Raw genomic sequence first — 18,521 nt, 5'->3', positions numbered from 1 at the left:
TAACTTTGTTGGTGTATCTTGATTTCAGAAGAATAAACTGATTTTTAACAGCAGTCCTACACGCTCATGTACATCTAGACTAAAAAGACAATGTCTAAAGCTGAATTTTAGTTATACGACTATATATGTACTCATTTTTCAATATCACAATTCTTGAAATGACTGAAGGTCAAAGGTTACTAGTAAACTTTGTGGCATACACGGCAGTATTTTGCGTGTTGGGGTGTGCATGCTCCTTGTCTCTCACCGCTACCCAGTCGCATGAGAAGTACGTCTTGCAACCTCCTGTTGAAGTCCCTCAGTTCTTTGACTTCTGTCAGCAAGCTGCCATATTCCTTCAGCTTCTTAGCCTGCTGCACCAGCTGCCTGCGGGTTCTCTCCAGCTCCTGCTGCAGCCTCCTCATCTCCTCCTCCTGTTGCCTGTAGCTATGCACCAGCTCCTCGTACAGGACTCTAGGAACCACTGCTGGAACTACCCCAGACACACAATCCGCGTCCACCTCCAAATGCTGTTGTTGTTGTTGCTGCTGCTGCTGGTGATGATGATGCTGATGCTCTGCCTCCATATCTTCATCTTCGTCATCTGCATCCTCTCCCTCCTCAGCCAGCCGGTCCTCGTCCAGGTCCTCTTCGCCCTCCACACAGGAGCTGGCTGCATTTCTCTCCAGGCGAGCCACTACTGCTGCCAGGCTCTTGGAGGAGTTGGAAAGTGGGCGTCCATGGTCCTGAGACAGGGCCTGAAGAAAGCAATAACTGTCAATTTTGGGGACAAATAGGCCAGTGAAATGAAATTTGACTTGTAATAACTAGAAAGGTTAACATATGAACACAATTTTTCACAGAATTTCCCAAATCTCTTTGCGGCATCAGTGACAAAGTGCACTTCATATGTGACAAATAGTGGTTCTATTCAACAATTTGAAGGCCAAACAGAGAGAAGAATCACACATCAATCTAAAGAGGACATGACAGACTGCAAACACTTTGCGTGGACTGTGCAGATCTCAATAGGAACTGGGAGAAGAGGAGTCACCGAGTTCTTTGATGAGCCGCTCAGAGGATTTGTCTGTGAAAGGGCAGCTGTCCAGAGTGCTGAATTTGTGTTAATCCAGCATATGGTAAAAATAGCGTGGGGGATTTTGGGTGTCAGCCAAGTTTATGGAAATGTACATTGTATCATCAATAGATGTATTTAAATAAAAGACTATTTCTGTGTAGGGATCAACATGATACATGTCACACATGCGTTCACACTTACAATGCTTTTTTTTCTATGGGCAAAAATATTTAGGGTCCTTACTGACACCACAAAAGAGTGTCAATATAAGAAATTTAAGTGGGATACTTTGTAATTTTGTGACTTGTTATTGATCATTGCACCCACAAACATGGCTGATTATATTTACTTATTTTAGATAATAAACTTGTATTTCTATCAATAAATAAGCCTAATATCAGCAGGAACAAGGGGCAGTGTGACTCAATGTCATGATACTGGTATCATTGTACAAACTCCAAAATAACACAACTACCATCTAATCTAGGTTAGCCTACCTTTTTATGCCTGAGTGGCATTCTCTCCTCTCCAAAATTGTTTTCGATAGAGTTTCCTGAATTCTTGATGGACATCTTGGGAATTTTCATCTTCTTTTGCATTATACTGTCTTCAAATTCCTCTACTGTATCTGTGAAGTGCAGAAATAGAAGCAGGAAGAAACTCATAAAAGTTTCCAAAAAGTTGGATGGATTTTCATGAAACGTTAAAGTACCTGCAGAATTATTTCATCCATTTGTCCAACTCGAGCAGATGGCGTTTTGTCTCTCCATTCTGCTAGATCAAACTAACTTTAGCACTCTCACAATAACATATTTACAGGGTGTTGCGATACAAAACGTCCTGGCTACAAAGCGCTTCAAGATAACTGCTGCTGTGAAGGTGTTAGTTGATCGGACCGCAGCCCAGACAGCTCAGATTCGGGGATTAGTGAGGTAGCTAAAGATCGGGGCATAGAAAACGTCCGTGAGCAAACATCACCGTAGCTGGAGCTAGCGTTGAGCAAATCGTTTCACTTCAGCACATGATGCGCCGTCATGAAACAACCATGACGTTGACATGTTACTGACAGACGTTGTCCCCATTAATATCTGAGACGATGACTGCAGCACCGCATCCTCTCTGTGGCACAAACCAACAGATAAGCCCAGCTAACAAGCTAACCGCCACCCACCGAAGCTCTAATCCTAGCGGCTCGCCTACACTTACAAACCTCTACAAAAATCGATAATGGGTCAACCGCGGACTGTCACATGTGTGTATCATGCACTGACAGCTCTGCGTCTGCACGCAGCTAACGAGCGCGTCAGTGCTAACATGCTAACGCGGAACGAACACTCGTCAAGCTAGCAAGCGTTAGCTCCGTGTTGTAAACAACCGTTGTGACTGGCTAACGTTGCATGCCACGTATTTAGCGAAACAAGCAGCACTGCTCTGTCGAAACAAGAGAGACAACTCTTGGAAAACGATCACACCGAGTGTAAAAATCTGTAAAGCATTGACGACAAGGTAATGACTATCTCCCAAACTTATCTTAGCATATCTGACTAGCTTATCTAGCTAGCCGAGGACGTTGTTGTGGCTATCAGTGTCAGACTCCAGCTGATCACGTCTTGACAGATCGGACAAAACGACTTGCTTTGACACCTTGACACGTTTCGCGCACATCAACGTTACTCGGTCAGACAGAGGAAAAACATCTTTAAAAAATAGAAACGCGGATGTGTTAAAAGGGCAACTTACCTGCAAGGGCAAGGATCTGTGCTTCGCACGGCTGGCCTGCGCTGCCATTCTCTTCAGTTCTGTGAACCAGATACACCTTCTGATTATCAAAATCTGTTTTGTGCAGAGGTCTGAAATCTTCGACATTTAAAACGGGCAACGCGTAGCACATATCGTCTTCAAAGAATCTAACAAAAGCATACATTATTTTACTTCTCTTTGGTCCTGCACTTTGGATATGGTTGACAGTTTTTCCTCACAAAGTATTAAAAAAAAATATATACACATAGGGGGGTTGGGGATGGTGTCTGCGCTCGGCTAGTCTTGCCTGGTCCACATCACCAGGGTTGATCATCAAGGCATAAGTAATGGACGTGACAGTAACTTTGTTGTTCAGAGATGCTCAGATACAGAAGTATTCAACTGTTTTCATATATCTGCGTCATAAACATTTGAACAACACTACACACCTGTAGTGTGAATATAATAATTAAAACACTTTATATTTCTATTTATATTTGCAAAGAACAAGATTTGCAAAATACCAACTTTAACATATGATATTTCAAGTATTGTTTCAGGTGATTCAGCAGGATATTTCAGACGTCCAGGGTCATTACCTTTCTCAAATTAGACACCGATTACCTCTTGTCTCGTAAGAAAATAGTTTCAGGGAGCTGCAGTGAGAAAAGCCACCAAGATGATTACCTGCCTGGTCAGATTTCATTGATCTCTGTGCGCTTTCATGTGTTTCCTGGTGTACTCGTTTCATCTGCTCCTTGACTCACAACAGAAAGATTTAAGGCCGGCTGACAGAAATGAACTCTTTGTTATTGTTAGACAGCCAGGTGGTTATAAACACAGGATGGATTTCTCTCAGTTGTTACTCTAATGGAGAGCACCACAGTCGATAAATGACACTAACAATTTCGTTCTGCTTCGGCTGCTGTAATTGAAAAGTAACTGATGCAGAACTATACGGAGCATTTTTTCTTCTCTGATATTTCGTTTCATAGTTTCAGGCATTTAGTTAGTTATGATTAGGCCTGTTTCAAATGCCAGCTTCCCCGAGATGTTTGTTCACTGTGCTGTATGACCGGTTCCAGAGTCTGTTAGATGTATACAAGAGAATTTAAAAAACAAACACAAAGTGATCACAGTAACTCCCAGAACAGTATAACAGTCATTTTATGTCAGTTATTGGAGCAGTATTTTGGGCTGTTTTGTTTGTTACATCTTCCAAGTGATGCTTTTGATTTGGGAGACTAGTTCGCTTCATTTTTCTGTGAAGAAACATTACGTTGAACTATCTAAATGTAACATTCATATACATATTTACATATTTACAGAAGCAACATATTGCAACATGTTTTATAAATCGTATTAGTTGAGTTTTTAAGGCTGTGCCATGGTCATTTCCTAAACATCTTTACACTGACACTTTCACAGAGCCCCACAAACGATAACAGGAAGGAGAGTGATGGACAAGAGATTTGAGCAGCTTCTCAACAAGTCTAACTAACAAAGGATTACTGCTAATCTAAGCTTCTGTTCGATGGCTCTCCTGTGCTCACGGCTGGGCTTGTCAACGTAAGGCTGCTCGGTTTTTGGAGCTTTCTGTCTTTGAAGTGGCCAGTGTTTAAACCACGACGTTACTCCGGCAAGTTCAAATCAAAAACTCCTTAAGTTTTATGTAGGTGCACCAAAGAGTGGAGTCTGCCTGGAGACACAATAAAAGTTGAGCTCAACTAATTAGATTTTTTTTTTATATTACAGACATTTCTGAATGTGAGAATGTACCCCACCCCCCCACTGAACATTTTGTAAACTCACCACAGTCCGTTATTTCCATTTAATTATCACCTGTATTTACAGTGCTCCGATGAACGCACTGTTTTGTGTAATATATAGAATGTGTACAATTTCTGAATATGAACTGTCATTTGTCACTGCAGCGTCTATGCCAGTATACATAGAATATGGTAGTATCATATTTTCTTGATTATCTCTCACTCTCTCTCACAAATACACACCGTTAAAGGACTATAAACATGTAATTAGAGAAGAGTTGGTGCCACTTTCCGTTGAGTAAGAAATGACCTTTCCACATCCAAAACGCTATTAATTCCTAACACTTTGAATATCAGTTAAATGCTGTGTGTCCATTGTTGTTTGTTGACTTTTAATTTATAAATCCAATCAGCTCTTTTTTTAAGTAGTTACTCAAGCATACAAAATCAACGCTGAGTTGTTCTAAACTATTGGCATGCTGATGAGCTGAAGATACAGTGATTGATTCAAATTGAAGGAATAACTGCAGATTTTATTTCAGCTATGTTTTGTCTCTATGGGGCCAGTTGATCGGGTAAAGAGAAGAGTCAGGACAGAAGCCAGACATCATGTCCTGCCTATTAGCTCCACACTGCCAGGCTCATTTATCTTTATTGGTCATCCATTAGCCTGTATTAAAGGGAGACACGGGATAATAGCAGTAATGATGCTGATGATGGAATTAGACTGCGGGTACACACGTCATCATTGCAGTGTTGCGCCTGGAATCATAAAGAGTTCCCACCGATAAACGGACAAACAGACAGATGGACGACCGGATTCAATAAACGACCCCTTTATTCATCAGATAAGTGCGACGGACAATTATAGTGAGAGAAGGAGAACAAGACGACATCTTGCAATTCACATGCTTGGGGGTGTGTACGTCGCCTTAACGGCACGTAGACAGTCAATCTACAGGCAGCACCTGTGCCAATCTGCAGGATGGACAGATGCTGGTACAGGTGTGTGCGTGATGATGGCTGGCAGGGAGCGGGCGCCAGCCTGAGCAGCATCACACAGACAACAGACCCAGCAAAAGGACGATGCCAGGCATTAGACAGCTGGGACGGAGGGATCATTAAGGCAACTTTCTGGAAAGATGCTCCAAGATCAGGAAAGCACCAGGCAAAATGAAGATATGGGTGTCTGGTTCCAAGACGACGGATTCAGAGGAGCGTGAACGTCTTTTATGGGCAACGTGCCACCACGATCAATCACAAGTGTTTACAGTCCGGGGTAAAAGCGCTTTCCTATTTTGGTTGGAGGCACGTCACCAGTCGTTCTCTTATTAAGCCTCTTAATTAGCTCCGCATGAATTACTAATCAACCATGAAGAAGGCATTCACCAATTTAAAAAGTGATAGCCCATGAAATGAACAGCACAGTCTCATACAAGCACATCAGCTACTAATGCTGCAGGGCCTGAAAACAGACCTTTGACTGAAAGAGAGAGATGGAAAGAAGAACATGGAGCACACACGCACACACACACACACACACACACACACACACACACACACACACACAGAGGCAAACCTTATTGTGACTAAATCCCTCATTAAGTTTTTAGAGTGGTATCAGCACCGGCCCTGCCACCATGCTGTGTATACTCAGTGATCCACCCACGAGACATTGATCTTCTTCATAAGGGACATAATGGCCACCAGAGAAATACTGATCATATTTCAGCACCAGTCAATTCAGTTCATTAGGGCCGCTCTACCTCCAACTGCGGCCCTGTATTGATCTTGCCCCTGTCACCAGACTGTTATTCTCCGCTAACTAGATAGGGAACTCGCAAAACTGTAATTTATACAGTGGCAACAGCAAGTCCAACAATAGATACGGGGAACAAACAAGCAAAAATACATAAAAGACCAAATATTGCCCCATCTGTGTCGGAGCAGCGCGGAGCGTCCGACTCTGCGCCCCTTTTTAAGTCGGCATCAAATGTCACACACGACACAAGGAATCCTAAAAGTATCAAAGCTGTCCCTGGGTTTCAGAGACATTTTTTTATGGCTCTAATACCTTTTCCACCGTCTCGTCCTCTAATCTCCACTTATCTGGCAGCCAGGTGAGCTGCTGCACATGGCTGGTGGGCAAGCTTTGGTCTGTGGGAATACAGCTCATCCTAATGGTATTTCTCCCCCCTTTTCCTCCTCTTCCCTTTGCTTCTCGTCCCCGTTTCCTCCAGGGTGGCTGTCAGAGAGAGACGGAGGCAGCCAGAGAACTTCTCATTGCTGCTGTAGCTGACAGCAGGGAGCCACTGGGATTGTTCGAGCGACCACGGCCGCCCGTCATGCGGAGGGGCAGCCAGGCTCACAGGTGCATAGCATCTGACAGATAATAGCAGATAAAACCCAGGCCGCCCAGCAGCTCGCTCCCCGCTACGGGATGGGGGGACCCATGGTGGTGGGGTGATGGATCAGATGGGGGGGGGGGCGACACAGACCCACCTCACACACACACTAGTCAAGGACAAAGAAGGTCACAGATCTCAAAAAATCCTCCACAGAATCCTTCCTGCAGCTCACTGTAAGATTGGTTCTGAGCTTAATACGTTACCACAGAGTGCGCTGCTGCGTCTGAAAGAAGCACATCAAAACTCAGCAGTCATCTTATTCCATTGTGCGCTGCTCTTTTATTAATCTTGTTTTAATTTCTATTGAAAGAGCTGCAAGTCCCCAACGTACAATAACGTCTGTTCATGCCACAGAGCTTTTTTCTTCCCTTGTACCCTCGTTCTATTTCATGTTTTTAATCGTATCCAAATTTTCATCTTCGCGAGCAATATCTAAACTCTCCGGTGAGCGAAACGCAAACACATTTTTATCCGTTTGAGCTAAAATAATGCTGACCCAAACCTATTCAAATCTGTGGTAAATCCTGTGTGATGTGAGAAACACAGTCTAGCTCTTTGTCAATGCTGGAGACACATTTAGTTCTGTGGTGGAGAAAACAGTCAAGACAAATTTGGCAATCAGGTGCAGCATGGCCTGAGACACATCGCCTGACAACACTCCACACCTCTGTTGTCACTGAGATGCCGCCTCTGAGAGACAAGTACACAGAATTTTAAGGAGCAACTTTTCCTGTTCCATGAAGAAAGGGAATACGTCTGCAGAGGTTTGACAATATTTTTCATTACCTATGAATCCATAATTATCCTCCAGGGCTGAAGACCATACTCTGGACAAATATTTCTCAATCTAATATAACTTCGAAAATGTGCACTGTTGGAAACATTAGCAATTCATTAAATATTTCTGTTGAATGTCTGCTCTAACTGGCTTGTTGACTGTGATTGCCCTGTGAAAATCTGTATCACTCCTTGGTCTCCAATAGAAGTCAGTGCAAAGTCACACACACACGCACACACACACACACACACACACACACACACACACACACACACACACACACACACACACACACAGCACAGCACAGCAGGGTGGCTTAATGACTTCACTGAATTTAATGGACTTGGGTTCAAGCGTCTGCTGTGTTGAAGTTTCCTGCAGAAAGACCGAGGCTGCTGTTCTATATGAACCTGACGGCTGATCCGCGAGTGAAAGCAGGGCAATTAAAAGTAGAATTTCCCTACACAAATCAATAATGTATAAAATTTGTATTTATACATACAGTCCTCTACATACACAGTCGGTGGGCATACATGCTCCACACGTAGATCTGACAGAAGGACCAAGGCACAGACTGAGGAAAGGCTGATAACGACCTTGACCGTGGCAGCAGTGAGTATCTCCTGGCAACGTACACCTGCATGCGCAGAATATTTTCATATTTGATAGACGGGTTATCATATTAACAATTCATCGTAGCGGTAAGCCCTACTATTAGTAACAGGTATAGCCCCGATGCTCCGATATTTAGCATCCTGCATGCCCAGAAGCAAAGAGAATGCAATAAGTTGTGAATAACATAGTGGTTGTCTAGAAAGACCACACACACACACACACACACACACACACACACACACACACACACACACACACACACACACACACACACACACACACAGTCCAAAAACTCAATCCACCAGCCATAACACAGAGACAGAGTGGCATCAACCTCTATTATCTAGTCCCTATGCTGCTAACACAAAAGGCTCCCTGGAACAAAAATCCAATCAGCCCTCTCTAGGAGGATTTGCTCCACAGCAGTGCTCAGCAACACTGGTGGCTCTGCTGGTGACAAAGAAATAATCTCAGAGCCCACAGCCTGTTTACTGCCTTCATCACATCGCCCTTTTAGAAAGCGGACAGACAAGAGTCTGTGTTTCTCTGTTGTCATTTACTGTCCTCTGAGTTTAGCACTCTCTCTCTCCATCTCTCTCCCCTTTTCTGCTTGCAACAACATGAAACACACGGTTGACTGTGTGTACAGTGTGTGAAATTACCGTATTTGCGACACAGGGAATATTTACTCTAAGCATTAGCAATATACAGTATGCTTGACGTAAAAAACCCAACATTCAGGCATTTAGGCTGGAGAAAGGTTTTAAATAATTGTTTCGTGGCAAATATTTAGGGAATATTTTCAATATTGTGCTGACCCTTCCTTCTGGTCCCTATCTCTCACAGTCCTGCATTCTTCGTCTGGTGAATTATCACACTCGTTCTCCATTTATTAGCATGCTGCTGCTTATTTAGCTATGCTGCTGAGAAGCCTTTAACAAAATCAACTGGAAAATACTCAATATGAAGCGGCCAACGCACCCCCCCCCCTCCATCCTTCATCTCCTTCTTTGTTTGTTTTATGTGAGTTTTTTTTTTTAACCACATCAAAATGGAGGCAAAGTAATGAAGAGGAGGGAGATAAAATATGCAAATTCACGGAGAAAGGATATAATTAGGGCAATAATAGGAAGTGTTGTTTTCACAGCTGCTCATTTACACAAAAGCCTGCTTTTTTCATATAAATAATGTTCTTCTCTGTTTCTTCTCTCTCTTCTTCCCTTCTTCCCTCCCTCAAGGTGCAAAGTCTTGTGCTCCACTAAAAACAAATCTCTGCAGCTCCCCAGCCCGAAGCCAGTCAACCACTCAGTGATCGAGCCACCCAGAGATTTCTATCAGCTCAGGTACGTACCACATGCCTGGGTGGCGAGCAGGAGGCTGTACACAGGTTGTTTCAAACGTTTCTTGCCGGGGTCAACTCCCGAAAAGCACCATGGGGTTAGGAATAATGTGCAAGAAGCTCATACTTACTTAAAGTATAATATATGATATTCAGAACATTAATAAAGCATCAAACAACTATTTGCTATGTAAAGATATAGTGGAGTAACTCTCCATCTGTGTGTGTTGTAATCAGAGCTTCTCGGTGCTTTGTTCACATAGCCGGGCCGGCCATGTGGGGCTTTTAGTGCATGCGTGCTGTTGTGGAAGATTTCTACGTTAATCGGGAGAAGAGACTTTTTGTTCACAAATCAATAATAAAGTCTTAACAAGATTCAAGTTTGTCTTTGTCCGTTTATGCTCTTGCAAGAGGGAAGAAACCACAACAGCTACGTATTGAGTAGACTGTGTGAATGCTTCGACGAAGTATCAGACACCACATCATTTTATGCATACAGAGGCCCCCTCCTCTAGATAAATCATACATAGGGGAGTACAGGTCTTTTGACACAGGCTGTCTTGATCTGCTCATTATCTAGTTTCTGCCAGATGCGTTCAACTGGGAACCAGTTACGGTTTCAAGATAAGATGAGACTTTCACCTCCAAGTTCCTCATTACTGCATAGTTTTAACCACACGTAAGTTTCAGGTTCACAACACGGATACACAGAGTTCAATATATTTTGCCATTACAGTGCCCCGCTGGCTTGATCACAGCCGTTCGATGGTAAAATGAGGGCTTAATGAATGAGTGTACGTTTCAGTGCAACACAAAAGGGGTATCGGTCCGGCCGATAAAGATCGGCTGATGAAAGTCTGTACATTGGACAAGAAAGAAACTGGTACACACAAGGGGTTAACTTTCTTTTTTTTCTGCAAGAATAAGGAAAGAAAGATTAATGTTCTGACACAAACGTGTTTTCTTCAAAGTCAAATGGGAATGGTACCACCTCAAATAGCTTAAATATTCTCCCTGTGTTTCATGAAGCAAGCATTAGAAGTGGGAGGGAAACTCTCAGCACTATGACAGAACTCCATGGGTACAATTTGCAAGAGGACCAAGAAAAAGACATGCTATTCAAAACAACAGCACCACAACAAAGACATAAGCACATGATATATCACTATATTGTTTGGACGGCTGCCCAGAGACTTTCATCTGGAGAAATAGAAGCTATTAAATGGCTGAGGGAAGGCCAGGCTGGTGCATTGTGTAAATTAGAGCAAACTGTTGACCCCACGTTCACACTGCAGACAATTTACTTCGAAGTAATCCCCATTTTCAGACACGTATTATGCAAATAGAAAAGGCGCTGTTAATGCTGGTACTTCCTGGAGAAAGCAAGGCTCATGGGAGTCGAACATTTAATTATTCCTGCACGTACAGAAAAACAAGCAAAATCATTTGTTTAATTTAAATATCTATCAGATATATTTTTTAATTTTTTTAGTCTGAGGTTGGTGCTTGTCTTGTTTTAGTCAACCATAATACGTTTGGGCAGACAACAAACTTGTTGCTGATGGCTAAGCTTTCTGCAATAACAGCCAAACTAATTTCCACGGCTCCCTGATTTCCAAATGGTGTGTTTGTTTCATTAACTGTTGCTCCTCCTGGCCATTTGAGCAACTGTAAGTGTCATCCTGGTGAAAAAAAACTTAATTCCCATGTCTACTGTACTGGTGAAAGTGTGAAACAGATCAGACATCTCGCTGTATGCCAATCATCAGTTGAAGCCTAATGTAAGAAGATAAAGTACTAACTGGACGTCCACATCATGACTGTTCATCGAGACACAACACGTGAGGGATTCCTTCAGCACACTGCAGATTCCTTCAAATGAATGTCATCACAAACTACTAGGACTGGGTATATCAGCTACTGCGGTGTGTAAAGTAAATGCACTTGTGACAGTAAAGATACTGTACCAACCACCAGCGCGTTGTCAGTTTGGTTGTAATGTGTTCTATTGAAGACCATACAATTGAGCTGTGCTTTTATTGTTTGTGTATTCAATGTATCCGCTGGATACCCCACTGGACTCCTGAAAACCAAAAGATGTTTCCATTTCTTTAAAATATGCATTGGAATTTGAATTTAGCAACATGAACTGATGTTTTTCCTGCTTTGATTTTTTTTTTATACAGCCTGACTAGGGGGTTTTCAATGGAAAAATTAAGGCTGAAATAATTATGATTGTGACCATCAGCTCCATACTTAATACATTTGTTCATATTGTGCATATACTCATGCACTCACGTGCTAGATTTACATATTTCCACATGTAGAAAGAAAGATTCAGACATTTGATAGTGAGCAGCAAGCTGCGCAAAATGTGCCCTCTGCCCTCTAATGTACAGTGGTTTTGTGAGGAGAGAGCAGAGCAGGAAACACAAAGACTGTCTAAAGAGAGGCTCTAATGAAGACCAATTCTTTTCTGTTCTGACAGAAACAGCGGGGAAATCGAGATACAATAAGAGAAGTGATCGAGTGAAAGAGACCAAAGTGAGAGAAGAGATCTGAGAGCTGCCTATTATCTTCACGCCGCTTCATCGCTTTAGTTTAGACACACACACACACGCGCACTGCACGCATCTGTGCACAAACCCAAAAGTGTGTTCACGAGTAACCACACACACACACACACACACACACACACACACGGACACACACACGGACACACACACTTGCACACAGCCATTCTCTGCAATCTGCCCAGATCTCATGAATATGATTGACCTTTTTTTCCACTGTAATGCTGAGAGCGCATAAAGGGGAAAGGAGAAACTAAACAGAGGCAAGCAGAGTTAATTTAGAACAACACATTATTGGGTGCTGACTGCAGATATGGAAAAGGACAATCTAATCGATAAACCAAAGGAATGACAATGGCCTCTCCAATCAATGTCTGCACCCCATTTTCTCACTGTGAAAAGACAAAGCCTTCCATGCAGGTGTTTTTGTTGTTTTTGTTTTGTGCTGCCTGCACCTGTGTGTGTCTGTGTGTGTGTACATGCTCGTGTGCATATGTGTGTGTGTGTGTGTGTGTACCTGGCTGCTGCTGTGGTGGAACAGTTGCCAGGACTAATCATTATTTAGTTGTGGCGGGGCTGGAAAGGTCAGCAGTCTGAAATGTCAGGCTGTGTTCAACAGGAGCCAGATACAGCCGTGCGCTGCTCAAGTGTCCAATTAAAGAGGGCCGAGTGAGGTTTGAGTGGGTCTGTGTGTGTGTGTGTGTGTGTGTGTGTGGGAGTGAGTGTGAATGTGTGTGTGTGAAATGCGAAAGAGGGAGCAAAGGGATGCCGTGCTCTTTTTGTTCCCCACTACGTGCGCGCATCAGAGCTTTATGTAAAGTACATATGCACTCGATTAGATGTGTGTGAACACATGTGTACGTGTGAATCATTTCTCAGGGTGGCTAATGAACGCCATTAGAGACAGAGGCCAACAGAGCAGCAGGGGCAGAATCCTCATCGAATCTCTTTCTCTCAGACACACACACAGCACGTTACGAAGCCACTTGAGCCTATTAGTGTGTTCACACCCTGTGATTCCTGCTGCTGTCAATGCTATGAAGACGAGATGAAGAGAGGTGAAGGACGGATAGAGCAAGGAGGTCATATCACAAAACAAAAAGGGCAACATGATAATGTAAGATGGCAAATAAATACAGGTAAGTAATGAGAGATGCTAAGTCAAATGGAAAGAGGGAGACACGCCAACAGCAGAAGGAAAGTTACCTCGTGGGAGGATGACAAGGAGAAAGGGAGCGAGGGAGCGGAAACTCCTTTAATCTGCAGGGAGGAGAGGACGTCCTGCCTGTGTTTCCCTATCAGAGTCATTCATCTGAAAGCCTCACCTGCTCTTCATAACAGCCATCATAATAACCTTCGCCGTGTTCAGTGTGTGTGTGTCCACTCACCCACCGTGAATAACAATAAGCAGCAGAGCAGGATAAAACATGTCTCCCAAGTTAAGAATATAATGGACTTCCCATCAAGGCCACGCGTAACAACAGCCTGAATAATGACCTGCAATAATTTACACAGCACACTGAGCTCTACACTGGTCAGAGGAAGAAACCTTTCAGTGAGAAATAATTGAAAGCTATTTCAGTCTATGTTGGGTCCCTCCATGGGTGTAGACTAAACCCCAAAGGAGGGTAGTTCTACTGGAATATATTGTGAGCTCATCCAAAGAGGGAGATGCAACGTAACAACAAAAATATGTATTACGATTACCGGAATGGGATGTCATAGTGACTGTAACAGTTTCATTTTAACAGGGCATTTTATTATCACCAGTAAAAAACTTTACTCGGTATTTATCAGGTTGTCGTGTCCTTTTACATAATTTAAAGTTAGTAGAAGGAGCTTTTAAACTTGTCAAAATACTGATGCCTCTATATGACCTACATAAGCAAACAAGATCATCAGCGACAATATGGGCTATTTCTATCTAGTTCCACCAGAAACTCCTTCTGCTCAGGCAGCAACCAACCTGCCTCCGCTGCCGCCTTCAACCTGCTGTCTGAGCTACGACACCACGCTGCCGGAGGCCCGGGACATATTGCTGGGCCCGCTGGAGGGTAGGGAGGCACGGGAGAACCAGAACCGGGACTTTGCGGTGCGTCTGACCCTGCTGCAGTAAAATGAGAGGTTTTCAAAAGGGGACTCTGGTGCTCGCAAACACTACTGCTTTTGTCCCCTGGGACCAAAATCAACACAAAAAGTAAGTGAGACCATGGAGCACTTTAGTTTGTTGCTGCATACTGGCTAACCAATAAATTAAAATAACCTTGGTGAGTACAGCAGCTTTGCAAAGCATTCAGATCCCTTTGCTGTTTGTGTTGCATTTCATTTAAGTTTAATTGTTTTTTGCCATCAATTAAGTCACTCTAACGAGGCCCTACAGAGACCTCTAAGGCAGCAGGAGCTTAAATGGAAGTCACACTTCCTGTGACTGTTAACTTAACAAAAAATAGAGCAAGTACAGTAGTGGAAAAGAAAGAGTCATACATGATGATGTAACCTGCAGTATCTAAAAAGTCCTGAAAATCATTAACAATCATTTAAATTATGTGTTTAAGATATGACATATAGAGCATGATTCTAAAACTCAGTGGCCTATTTTATTGCCTGGAATTTATTCAGAACTGTATTTTGGTTGATAATTTGTAAGAAATATTTTCCTTTAGTATCAGAAGCAAAGAGCAATGACAGCCCAGCGAGTGGTGCAGTATTCACCCAAACAGGGAGTGTTTTTATGAGAATGGCAAGAAGAGAGTTTGCTCCAAGTAGATCACATTTGTCAGCCCATCTGGAGTGTACCAACCTTAAAGCATGAGGAGAAATACCCTCAGCTCTAATGAGACACGAACAAACAAACAAGTAAACCACGTTCAGATGCCTCAAACATGAAACACGGTGACAGCAGCATGTTGCTGCTTGGCAGACAAAAGAAATTGGAGGACATGAATTTGTGACAGTCCATCAGGAACACAACCAGTAAACTAACGCTTTCTGACGTCAGTTTCATTCAAATTAGTTGTTGTATACATGCACACATGTTAGCATATAATTCTATATGACAATCTAATCCCTCCCTCATGTCTTTGTCTCACTTGACCACACTACCCAGCCCTTTATTTCTCACCGTCAAACTGTCCAGGGGAGAGTCTTGCCTCTGCTCAGGGCTTAAGAAACATCTGCAACGTAAACTTGCTAAATTAACCCGGTCTCCATGAGCATCACATAGGCATTATTCTAATCAAAGCATATTAGATCATCCAGATATTTTAGGCATATGGGTCTCTGTGTCCTCATCGCCATCCCCATCTGTTTCTCCTCCCCCGTCTTACGAATTTCTCCTTGCTTTACATCTCAGCAGATCCCTCGTTCTCGCGGCCGCCTCTCTACAGTACGAGGCTGGCATAGATTTCTAACAGTGCCACTTCTTTTGTGACATGTTTCCAGTCAAACTTGGAGCACCATATGGACCGTCTCCGACTGTAGCAGTCAGACACGTCTGAGGTGCATATTGGATATTCAATATATAAATAATACATGTGAGAGACTTATAGACCTGTATTTATGTGGGTTTAAAGTGTCTGGAGAGTGTGTCTGTAGAGCATGAAGCATGTCAGTTGTGTTCAAGCTTCCGCTTCAGGGTTTTCCACAGCACAAGCACCATGTTATCTGCACTGGTCCTACAACATGTGCAGTAATGTTTGTGGAGGAAAGCAGCATCCAGAAAACAGCTTGTAACCCGTTTAGCATTTAGAAGTAGGTTAGAGGGAAATACACGGTGTGCTTTACTGGCATGTTTCTGTCTACTCCATAGCATGCCACATGGAAAACATGGAAAGAACACACTGATGCTGGGCTTCCAATGGGAGGAGCATCACAGTGCAGTTTTACATCAGTGGCGGAGTGGTGTTGAAGTAGAGAGCTGGACTGTGGGCGAAAGTGAAGTCGTAAGATCTCAGGGACTTACCAGTGTTGGTGATGGTTAACAGGTCGAGACGCCGTTGTTGCTGGGAAAAAAAGAGGACAAATGTCATCAATTACTATCTTGCATTCTTACAGAAAATCTATTAATCAATCTCATGTATACCATATTGGTTTAGTTTGCTCAGTAGTACAACCTTTTGCAGTAGCTTACTTCAATTCACCTGCAGATTATATCTGGAAGTTATTTATTTAGGACGATTTAAGATGTCCCTGTCCTGTATGACTACTGTCTGACAGCTGTCAACGCAGAGACAACTCCTTACACTTTATTTAAAATTGACTCGGTAGTATTTTTTTGCAATATCCTATTGAATTAGAGACACAGTGTCATCATTTTTACAAAATAGTTTGAGCTACTTCTTCCAAATAACTTAACAAAGGTGTACTTCTGTTAGGGTAAGTCTAAGTCTAGGCCAACATTCAATGTCTAGAATCTACAAGCTTGTACAACTACACTTTCAAAGTGGTTTCCTCACTCGCGCACATATAAGTGTGACCTCGTGGGTTTTGATGGAGTATGTTTGAAAGTGTGCGAAATTTTACACTTGATGTCTCCAGCAGCTGAGAAGGAGTCTAGAGGAGGCGCTATAGCTGGCCGCCCCTCTCTTTAACCTGCCCCCCCCATCACACACACACCCTTGACTGTTGAGCACTGCAGTAATCAACACCTCAGCCCTCCTCATCTACCAGTCCCTCAGGAGAGAAGATCTTCACGTCCTAGGAAAGGATGAAGGGTTTCTGTGTGTGAGTGTGTGTGTGTGTGTGTGTGTGTGTGTGTGTGTGTGTGTGTGTGTGAGACACATATGGCTAGGTCACAGTCAAAGCCAGCTTTTAGGACCAGACTCAATTAATATTCAAACACCATACTAACCAGTTGCTGAGAGGGATAAGCAAAGAGTCTCTCACATACTCCTTCTCTACTCACATACAGTGATGCCTGGAGTGGGACTTTCTGATAGGCTACCAAACACTTATTGTATTTAATATGAAGCAGATGCTCTTACTCAGAGTGACTTCAAATAAACAATATGATGGAAAGGGCACAACCATGGAATAACTTCAAATACCAGTTCCCCAACATTGTAGCAATATCAAAGAATAGAGAAGTAGTGCTCCGACATCTTTTTCTCTCATTAAGAGCAATAATCAGTTATTTATAGGTTAAGTTAGGGTTTGGTGTGTGTTGTCTGCTAAATTTGAGTTCTTCCTGTATGTAATGTCAAAGCGTCAACAGATGTAAATTGACTTCTAGTTAACTCAGCTGCAATTACTTTTAATCGTGCGCTGTCCGCACAAACCTAAATAGTACGTTTCATTTCATTAAAATTAAGGGAGTACTTCAGTAATTTAGGATTGTATATCCATAAAATCTAAGGGACTTGTGTTTGACAGATTTAAGAAATAAAAAAAAGCAGCCAAGACCAACATAAGCTGTACTTTAGTCCCTATGGGTCAAGCTCCAAAAACACTGGATCCTTGGCCTCAGTAAATTGACTTTGACTGCAGAATGCCCCTTTAATTAAAATTATATTATAGAGAATAATGCATGATTTATAAGCAATATAAGTAATTTACTGACATGTTCTTGCAGGTACAATTGCTTTTTATGTGTATTTAATTGAAATTGAAATATATTTTGTATGTACTTAAATGTTTTACTGAGTAGAATTCAGACTGGAAAGTGAGCAAAGAATTCAAATGAAAGCTGTTGCGACGGACAAACTGAATACATTTTTCTAAAGTTGCAAAATACGGCGGCGATACCACTCAATGCAGAAAGGGTGGTGTCAGAGGCTCTTTGGAGAGATGAGTCTTCAGTCAAGTACCAAAAAGGGGCGAATGATACTTGTGACCGAGGGAAGGTCACTTCAGCATCGGGGAGGCAGAAAAGAAAGAAGATGCTTCCTGAGTACGACAGTGTTAGAATTAGTTAGATAAGAAGGTTTATTGGCTTATTTTGCCACGAGTTAAGCGTATATACTCACACAGTATCTGCACCCGTAAAGATATGGCTCTAGTGCGTTGTGTGTGGTGATGGAGGAGGAGGTGTGGATGCTGAGGTGGGTGGCCATGTAAGCAGTAGAGGTCACTGTGACAACATGAGACAGAGCAACAAGAGCACAAGCTGAGATCATAGGGTCCTCCGCTACACGCTCACTCACACACAGATGTACACTCGCATGGCTCCACCCTCAACCTCCAACTCTCTCTCTCTCTCACACACACACACACACACACACACACACACACACACACACACACAC

At 42.8% G+C, this 18,521-nt stretch overlaps 2 protein-coding genes across 7 annotated transcripts in view; both read right to left on the bottom strand.

Moving 5' to 3' along the window:
* Nucleotides 1-18,521, bottom strand: part of agbl4 (AGBL carboxypeptidase 4) — a 245,361-nt gene that overhangs the window by 65,506 nt on the left and 161,334 nt on the right. For all 3 annotated transcript variants that reach the window (XM_031863834.1, XM_031863835.1, XM_031863836.1), the window contains exon 6: nt 16,241-16,280. In XM_031863834.1, coding sequence (XP_031719694.1) covers nt 16,241-16,280 — 40 coding nt within the window. The remainder of the gene's footprint in view (nt 1-16,240; nt 16,281-18,521) is intronic.
* LOC116392416 (BEN domain-containing protein 5-like) lies at nt 7-9,343 on the bottom strand. 4 transcript variants are annotated; one of them, XM_031863841.1, is made up of 4 exons: nt 2,980-2,990; nt 2,798-2,856; nt 1,555-1,685; nt 7-737 (listed from the first exon to the last, which is right to left on the bottom strand). In XM_031863841.1, the coding sequence occupies exons 3-4, from the start codon at nt 1,654-1,656 to the stop codon at nt 180-182; spliced, it is 660 nt and encodes a 219-aa protein (XP_031719701.1). In that variant the 5' UTR covers nt 1,657-1,685; nt 2,798-2,856; nt 2,980-2,990; the 3' UTR covers nt 7-179. The 4 variants fall into 4 exon arrangements, with proteins under 4 accessions (XP_031719701.1, XP_031719700.1, XP_031719703.1 ...); XM_031863840.1 differs by having other exon boundaries at nt 2,798-9,343; XM_031863843.1 differs by lacking the exon at nt 1,555-1,685 and having other exon boundaries at nt 2,980-9,343.

Source organism: Anarrhichthys ocellatus, unplaced genomic scaffold (genome assembly GCF_004355925.1).
Source record: "Anarrhichthys ocellatus isolate YVR2014 unplaced genomic scaffold, GSC_Weel_1.0 scaffold30, whole genome shotgun sequence".
Lineage (NCBI taxonomy): Eukaryota > Metazoa > Chordata > Actinopteri > Perciformes > Anarhichadidae > Anarrhichthys > Anarrhichthys ocellatus.
This window is presented reverse-complemented; position numbering and strand designations above follow the sequence as displayed.